Here is a 9445-nt window from a genome sequence, read left to right as displayed (position 1 = left end):
ACAGAAATGGACTCCTACAGTATTGAAACCACAGGCCAGTCATTTTCAACAATGAACTTTGTGTGCACTGTCTCACACACAAACTCTCAGTTCAACCAAGTCCACAAACAAAATATAATAATCTACAATAGCATTTACTTCTACAATGCATGTTGTTTAGTGGGACTTCTGGCATTCCTTGCCTTGAACAATCCTGAAAAAACCTTGAAAATCTGTCGCTTACTCTCCCTCTCTGTCTTTCACTCACACAGACACACACACACCACCATCAACTTTGCTAAATTGCTAATGAAAAACATTGATCAGGCAGCTGTGATTGAGCAGCAATGTAGATCCAACTATTTTCACGGTTGTTGTGGTCGTGATAATTTTGTGAGGCCACATCGAAAAGGCACGGGTGAGCTTGCCATAGTTGTACAACTTGTGCCTCCATCGCTTGTGTCCAGATCACACGCTGCACTGCGGTGCTGCGCCGTCTTTTTCGCTGACATTTGTGTTTGCGCATGCGCAGTGTGAGAAGCTGCGGCGACACCCTCACGACCAAGCGATTGATGATCGGGAGCAGGTCGTGAGGTGTTAATCGCTTCTCGTTACCCCAGGTACACTACAAGATGCACGACGAAGGCCAAAATCGGGCTGATCGCCAAAACGGTTGCACGACTCAAAAAATGGCTCAAAATGGGCCAAAAATCGCACAGTGTGAGCCCGGCATAAGAGCCGCATGAAACCAGGCAAAGAGCCGCATGCGGCTCGAGAGCCGCGGGTTGGCCACCCCTGCTGTATTCTATCGCCTATATCGTCTGCCGAGAACCCATTCAATACTAACAAAGAAGAACGTAGCACTAACGGCAAAACAGGAGAATGGAAGGAAATACAAACAGAGATTTTTAAATAATGTAAAGAATTTCACAGAAACAAAGTTAAATGTAGACTGAGCAAAGTGAAGCTCCCCTTTCACGACACCATGACCACAGTGCACGATATAAAATGCGGTGGAGCTATAATGTCAACACTGAATGTATCAATTTATAGAGTTAAGTTAGTTTATTGCATTGATACCTGGTCAGCTGCTGGGAACATCGTCTCAAACGTAAGAGCAAGTTAGACTGAAAAAGATTTTATTTTCCAGTCTATTTAATTTGAAGCTTTATTTAACCTTATGGGCAGAAGCCATTCTTAGTTTCCTATCGGCAAATTATTTTTTGTTTAAATATTACTAGCACTTCAATTTCTATAATCCAATTTCTTTTTTTTTCATTTATTTCAGGTCTGTGCTGTCAGATTTCTTTTCTGTTGCATTGATTATTATATCACTTTAGTAATTGTAGAATCACAGTTTCACCAGTTTTATGCATGTGCACCACAAATGGGCCTTATCACACATATATACACACACACACAGTGGGGCTGTCTTAAGTTCATGGGAGACGTTAAAAGATAATGAGACTCTTCCTGCTTATCAGGGATGTAAATCTCCAGGTGACAGCTCAGTGAAAACATAGTCGTAATTTTCTTCCTTGAAGGGAATGTATAGGCCTGTGACATGGGCCAACATGTAAGAGTTGTGGAATGTCTTTGTCTGTGTGTGTATATAAGATGTGAGGGCGGTGACCATAGGAAGAGATCATAGCACATTGCAATGTGTTTATTAAGCTCACTTCAAATAAGGCTCACGAAGGGTGTTTGCAGGTTGTTTTAAAACTTCCATGACAGGTCCTATTGAGTAATGTTAAAAATCTGTTTAATTATTTTGAAATTCATGCGTTTCTTCTGTCATTATTTGAATTTGCTCTGGGACGAGAAAACAAGCTGATATTCCTACTGGAGCCTAGAACAGGAGGCTCCACTAGGAAGCTGAGATAGGACTTATTGAAATAATTGTCAACTAATCAACGAAAAATCCTTATCTTTTGGTTACTTACTTTTGGTTGTCGAAAAAACATTATCGACAACCAAAGTAAATTTTAGTTGCCCTAGTACTGTTGTGAAAATCTTTACAGAGAGTAATTAAGACTCAAATAATCAACCCAAAGGTAAATAAAAGCACCTGACAATAGCCATATATTTAGTAATGTAAGACTTATTCAAAATAATGCTGAGGAGGACAGATTGAATCCTAACCTCAGAGTTTCCAGTGTACAATGTAAACTCGGCAGTGCAGCAGACAGAAGCTTCACTCCTGAATCCTCAAGGTCATTTTTACTCAGGTCCAGCCCTCTCAGACTAGAGGACTGGGAGCTGAGAACTGAGGACAGAGATTGACAGCTTCTCTCTGACAGGTTACAGCCACTCAGTCTACAAAAAAAAACCACACGCGCACACACACACACACACACACACACACATAAACACACACACACAGAGTTATAATTAAAAGTTTGATGCAGTGATGAGTTACTAGATCTGACAGTGCTTAATGTTTCAGGATTTTCTGTAATTGCTATTTCCTTATTTGAAACATGTCAGAAATTAGAAAATTGATATACAACAACAAATGCATTAAGCTAATATTTACTAGCTAAAAGTTTTCATTGGTTAATTATATAATTTGATGAAAAAATAAATAGCCTTTGATCTGACCTCAGAGTTTCCAGTCTCCAGTGTGGACTCTGCACTGCAGCAGACAGAAGCTTCACTCCTGAATCATGTAGGTCATTATTACTCAGGTCCAGCTCTCTCAGACTAGATGACTGGGAGCTGAGAACTGAGGACAGCACTTCACAGCTTCTCCCTGACAGGTTACAACCACTTAGTCTGCAATAAAACACACACACACACACACACACACACACAAAGGGTAAAAATTTAAAGTATACCGATGACGTAGTGATGAGTTACTAGATCTGCCAATATTTAATGTTTCAGGACTTTCTGAAATTGCAATTTCCTTATTGTAAACATCAAAAATCTGAAAATTGAGATTCAGATTTAGTAATATTAAAAATGCTAAGATACAACAACAAATGGATAAAGTTGATATTTATAAGCTAAAAGTTTTCACTGGTTAATTATGTCACTGGATGAGAAATAAACAGTCTTTGATCTGACCTCAGAGTTTCCAGTTTCCAGTGTGGACTTTGCAGTGCATCAGACAGAAGCTTCACTCCTGAATCTTGAAGGTTGTTGTTACTCAGGTCCAGCTCTCTAAGACTAGATGTCTGGGAGCTGAGAACTGAGGACAGAGAGTCACAGCTTCTAGCTGACAGGTTACAGCAACTCAGTCTGAAAAAAACAGAAAATACATATGTGTTTGTGTCATGTTTCATATGTTTTTAAATATTTGCATTGTTTGTCAATCACAATTTACTCCGAGTTTTAAAGACAAAAGTATTTGTAATAAAAGGGATTATGCTAAAGTGCATTAGCTAATGAAATCTGAACTGAATGAAAGATTAAGTGAAGTGTTTTCACGTGTGACTGAATGTTCAAATGTAATGGAATTTTCAATGCTAAAAGAGAGAGATAGAGAGATTAGATGAGGCTGAAGATCAGTGAATCTTATGTAAACACCTGATTTAGTAACTTTATATTAGAGAACGAAAAAAGTGGGGCGAGTGGGCACTTGACAAAGTATAAATTGGGGTTCTGGGTCAGTCTCCGGTGTGATCCTTCTCTAATTCTGAAAAGTATTTGGACTTTCATCTTTTTCCAGGTGGATTGCAGCTTCTCAAGACTTCCAAGGTTTCTCACCATCGACCTCTCTCCACCCAAAAATTAGAACTAAATCAGCATTAGCTCAGAGTGGGTTCAGTAAATAAGATTTAATGTGATTTGATTATTCCGCTGCATTAATAAAATCTTCTGCAATTAAAGTCTAAACTGTGGACATTTGCTTTTTAACCCTCTGTGAAACAGTGAAGGCAAAAATTTTAGTATTAATCTGTTTTAGTCTAAATACCTCTAATAGGTTGCTCCAGCCTTTGAATTGTGTTTTGAATTGTGTTACACAAAAATAAGCAAAGTTTTCACGTTGTTCAGGCAGAATTAAGCATTGGAGAATTCATTCACACGTCAATAAACATTTTCATCAGCACAAGCAGGACAATGAAAGTAGGAAATACCCCAAAACTGCCATTTCTCATTCTACAACTTCAACAACCGCACATGGATTATACTTCATACACAGACCCACAGGCTCTGATTGCTCTGAAATCTCACTGACAGCCAATAAAAATAAAGAAAGGTCCAGACTGACAGTCTCTGTGAGGTTAGGTAGTGAACTGCTTACGCTGTGGTCAAGTGCATCACAAACTATTGGAATTGGATCCAACTTTTTGAAGCAGATTTCTTCTGAGCTGCTGTTTTGAACATTTCTCAAATCTTCACGAACTGTATTAAACTCTGTAAATGAACTGAGAACTATTTCTACATTTAAATCTATGGATTCATTGTCCCATACACCTCTGTACGTTAGTGTATAAATGAATGTCTGACTGGGCTCCATGGAAACACTTTGGCTGGTCTCAGCCTCCTTCTTTCTGTAGTCAGTCCAACAGAGTCCTTTCTCTTCTCCAGCTTGAAATCCTCTCACAGAGCCTGAATCCTGCTTTGTCGTCATGTTTGGGCCTGTGTTAGGCTGCTCTGTGTTCTTCTGCTTTAACACACACCTCACCACAGCAGCTGTGTGGGTCGTCTCTGTAGCAGCCAGATCAGCTTCTGATACCATGAACGTCATCACAGCTCCTAACTTCACCTTTATAAGCTTTGATATTCGTGTATTTCTTTTCTCTCTGTTTCCACACAAGCTCAAAGTCTCTGCAGCCTGTTTTTATCTGCTATCATCAGATCTTCATCATCCTCATTCACATCCCTCACAGACTCTGCAGCCTCGTCACTACTGACTTCATCTTCACTGACTGATGGAGCACAACATGAACCTGTGGAGGCTGAAAAACTGTCCTGTCAAACATCTCCCCGTCACCACTCCACTTCTGTCAGCCTTTAAATGAACCCTGCTCAAGTCTGTCACTTCTGTTTGGAGCCAAAAGGAAAAACTTTTGTGCAGTCATTTGGAAAGACAACATTTCTGAAAGCACTCAAACTTCTTCACATTTGTTTTCAAACACATCCTGAACAGTAAGGAACTAAAGAAAGTTTCAAACATCAAAGACCTGAAATACAGAAAAACAACAACAGCCGCAGTCAGTGAACTCACCTCAGAGTCTCCAGTCGACAGTTTGGACTCTCCAGTCCAGCACACAGAAGCTTCACTCCTGAATCCAGCATGACGTTTACACTAATGTCCAGCTGTGTCAGATGGGAGGGGTTGGACTTCAGAGCTGAGGCCACAACTTCACAGTGAGTCTCTGAGAGTCCACAGTCAGTCAGTCTGTGATGATAGAAAATATAAAATGTGTTATAATAAAAGCAGAAAATCTGCATTATAAACACAGACTGAATGTATATGAAGACAAAACAGAGTGAGGTCATAATCTGATGAACATCTGCTCTTCACATCTGTGCTTCAGGTCCTCTTACTGTGTTTGACATGACACAACGATTGAGTCTCTCTCAGAGCTGCAGACTTTTAATGAGAATCTTGGTGTCATGGTCCTGGGTCGAGCGACCCAGTGTTTGAGTTTATGTATCTTTTGTATTCTTTTGTGCATTAGCTTAGTTCACCTTGTTTATTTCTAGATTGCAATTTAGTCTTGTTCCTTAGTAGTTTATGTCATCTCCCCCTGCACCCAGTCTCCCTTGTTTCTGCGTCTACGTTTCTTGTCTATGCAGTTATGTTAAGTTCATGTCATGTTTTATCTCCATGTTTCCTGTTTTACTTTGAAAGTCTATGTTCAATGTCAGTGTATTTAGTTTCACTTCTCCTGTCCTGTCGTTAGGTTCATGTGTGTCAGCTGTGTTCCCATGTGTGGCCACTTCCCCTGATCATCCCTCATGTGTATTTAGTCTCTGTGTTTCATGCAGTCTGTGTCGCGTCGTCTGTGTTCCCACCCTCCATGTTGTCACAGCCAGTCTTTGTATTTATAATTCTGGTTTCACGTGTCTTCTTAGCTTTTCCTAGTATCATTTTCCCAGTTTAGTTATAGTTTAGTTTGTCACTGCGTTTCTGCCTTGTTTGCACTTCTTGTAACCGGCCACAATAAAGGCTCGCTTTCAGTTAAGTTTACTCCAGCCTACTCTCGTGTGTTCGCACCTGGGTCCACACCCACACACCACCGCACGGTCTGCCTCCGCAGATCGTGACACTTTGTTTGGCTTTAATCTGCAGATGAAGAAGGAAGATGGTGTCACATTTAGGCTTCCATAATGTCCACAGTCTGTCAGTGAGACTTCAGGTGCTGATAACAAGTTCAGATCTGACAGGAGTCTTAAATAAATAAGTTTTACTCTTACTCTGAGGAACAGACAGTAATCCACAAAGTACAACTTAAACATAGCTTTTCTAATTTGACATGTAAAAATACAGGTATATTTACTTTGTTATTTTAGATTAAAATGATAAATTACAAGATAAACTTAATGAAAAATATCAAAGTTTATTGAAAGTATTCATTTATGTGCACTCAGTGTGCAAGTCATTATGCTGCTGGTTACTGCTGTTACTTCTCCTCGCACTACCTTCTCCTTTTTCCTAAAACGTGTGGCGCACTTCACACGTGGAGCAGACACAGACAGGTGAAGTGAAATAATATTAACTGAGCTCTGTGGAAAGGTGTGAGAAGCCCCGATTTATCTCTATCAAACATGATGTAAAGGACTTAACATCCAGCCTCCTCATGGTTACAGTAACACAGAGCACAATAACAGAAAGTATATCTGAATGTAATTCTGTTCATAGTTAATCAGGCATCATTTTAATAATATAAATTACAACCAGGCATAAACCTGATCAACATGATGAATGACAGAGTAGAAGTTAGGAATATCAGCTGCACGGATGTGTGGGATAAAAAGAAGAGCAATAGAGCCTTTTTAGACAGGCTGTGTGTGTTAGCTTAAGACAAATCTCATTTGATTATGTCATTGGTGATTGTGGGGTTTATTTCCTACATTCAGGAATGATATTCATGATTCATGATGATATTGTACAAACTGATGTGACTTTAACTTCACAATCACAAGGAAGGGTATAAAAAAGTTTATAAAACAGATATAAGTTGATGTCATGGTCAAAAACATGATTGTTTTCAGTCTCCCACAGTCTGACAGTATCTTGACAAATGTAGTGAGATTACAAATATACTCTTTACTCTTATTAAAGATCTTTTGTGAATTTCATCATCCCTTCCATATACACGTTTTTCCTTTCTGATAATTCACTCATGTGTCTCTGACTTTAAAGTTTGTTTCATGTTGAGCAGTCTTTGCAGTGACCCTTTGACCCTCACTGACTCAAAGACCTCCAGATTTTGACCAATGATGCTTCCAGCCTTGCTGATTAGTTTGTTGATCCTGCTGCACCTCTGCTGATTCAGATATTCTGTATTGATTCTCGTCAGCGCACATGCTTTCAATGAATTTTGGTCACTGTCTATATTTTATATCCTCAAGTAGAGACACAGTGATGTGTCACACATTCACTAATTACTTTAATCTTAATTACTTATCTTTGATGTTAAAGAAGTTAACAGTGACTTATTCACATCACTACATGATAAAATTAATAAACCTGGGATAACCAAGGGCACATCAAAATTAAGTCACATAAAACCATGAAACATTATTTATAAATGTATCTTAACGGCTTTGTTAAGTATTCATATAAATATAATACTGACAGCTAATTTAATTGGAAATCTGATCTGAAATCTGTAATTTTCCTTTTTTAATTCAGCCTTTTCAATAACCTACAGAACCCTTGGTGTATTTCTGCATAAGAAATCTACTGCTCTACCCTTATGATATTGATGAACCAATCTGGACTCACCGAGCCTTTCTGCAGTTCCTCACAGCTGGAATCAGTCTCTGTCGTCCCCGCCATGACGTGTTGTACTTCTGCAGGTCCAACTCATCCAGAACCTCCTGACATCTGCAGCATGAAGGCCAGAGCTGAGCAGTGGATCTCAGAGAGTTCCTTCTCTGATCTGTTTTCTGACTTCAGGACTCTTGGATCTCCTGATTACTGAGAGGTCGTTCATCTCCATCAGACAGTGGAAGATGTTGATGCTTCTGTCAGGAGAGATTTTATCACTGTTCATCTTCTTAAGGTTGTTGATGACTCTCTGGATGATTTCTGGACGTTCTCAGTCTGACCCAGCAGACCTCCTAAGAGTCTCTGGTTGGACTCCAACAGAGGCCATGAAGGAAGCGAACAAACAGGTCCAGTGGCCATTTTACTCTGGAGGATTTAGACATGACTCTCTTTAAAAAACCATCCACAGAGGATTCACGCATCATGTATCATCCAGCAAAACTTCCTCATCATGATAATTATCACTGTAACTGTCATCATCATTATCATACTCCTCATCCTCATTCCAGTCTATCCTTCCAGGATAACGAGATCATAAAGGTCTCCCAGGAAGTTCCTCAGCACCTCCGTCTTCCTGTTGGTGAAACAGTGGAACATGTAGACTGCAGCCAGAAACTCCTGAATGCTCAGATGAACAAAGCAGTAGACTGGTTTCTGGAAGATCACACACTCTCTTTTGAAGATCTCTGTACAAACTCCTGAGTACCGAGGCCTCTGTCACATCCAGACCACACTGCTCCAGGTCTTCTTGTAGAACTGATGTTTCCTTTCTCCAGATGTTCAAACGCCAGCCTCCCCAGCTTCAGAAGAACTTCCTGTCAGCCTCCGTCAGCTCCTGTGACTCGTCTCATGTCCCTCATGTACTTTTCTTCTTCCTCTTTGTCTGAACCAGCAGGAAGTGTGAGTACATGTCAGTCAGGTCTTGGGCAGCTCTCCTCTCTGCTCTGTAGTCAACATGTGCTCCAGAACTGTAGCAGTGATCCAGCAGAAGACTGGATACTACACATGATGTGGAGGCTCCTGGATGTCTTCATGTGGGAGATGATTCTGCTGACAGCTCTTCATCACTGAATCTCCTCCTGAGTACCTCCTTCTGGGCGTCAGTGAAGCCTCGTACTTCTGTTAGCCTGTTGACACATGTAGGAGGGATCTGATTGGCCGCTGCAGGTCGGGAAGTGATCCAGACAGAGCCGAGGAAGCAGATTCCCCTGGATGATGTTGTCACAGCTGGCTGACTGATGACTTCTGTGTGACATCAGACAGCAGCTTCCTGTTGGTGAATCCAATGAAGTCTGCTTTCATCCAGGCGTCAAAGATGAACAAAAGCTGAGAGACAGCCAGCTTCTCTGCTGTGACTTCTGTAATGTTGGATGGAAACATGGAGCAGCTCCAGAAGACTGTACTGCTCATCTCTGATCAGGTTCAGCTCCTGAATGAAGCAGAACCACCACACTGACATGTTGGTTCTCCAAGCCTCTACCCAGTCCAGAGTGAACTTCTGCACTGAGAGGTTTT

General features: G+C 40.5%; 1 protein-coding gene across 1 annotated transcript in view; it reads right to left on the bottom strand.

Annotated features, from left to right (window-relative positions):
• The window catches only part of LOC109198066 (ribonuclease inhibitor-like), a gene marked incomplete at its 3' end in the record, with an annotated part of 9391 nt that extends 1337 nt beyond the window's left edge, over positions 1-8054 (bottom strand). The window contains exons 1-5 of the mRNA XM_019353726.2: positions 7886-8054; positions 5156-5329; positions 3049-3222; positions 2581-2754; positions 2122-2295 (exon numbers count right to left, since the gene is read on the bottom strand). Coding sequence (XP_019209271.2) covers positions 2122-2295; positions 2581-2754; positions 3049-3222; positions 5156-5226 — 593 coding nt within the window. The remainder of the gene's footprint in view (positions 1-2121; positions 2296-2580; positions 2755-3048; positions 3223-5155; positions 5330-7885) is intronic.
• Between the last annotated feature and the right edge of the window lie 1391 nt (positions 8055-9445).

The sequence above is a fragment of the Oreochromis niloticus genome, unplaced genomic scaffold (genome assembly GCF_001858045.2).
Source record: "Oreochromis niloticus isolate F11D_XX unplaced genomic scaffold, O_niloticus_UMD_NMBU tig00002711_pilon, whole genome shotgun sequence".
In the NCBI taxonomy this organism is placed as follows: Eukaryota; Metazoa; Chordata; class Actinopteri; order Cichliformes; family Cichlidae; genus Oreochromis; species Oreochromis niloticus.
This window is presented reverse-complemented; position numbering and strand designations above follow the sequence as displayed.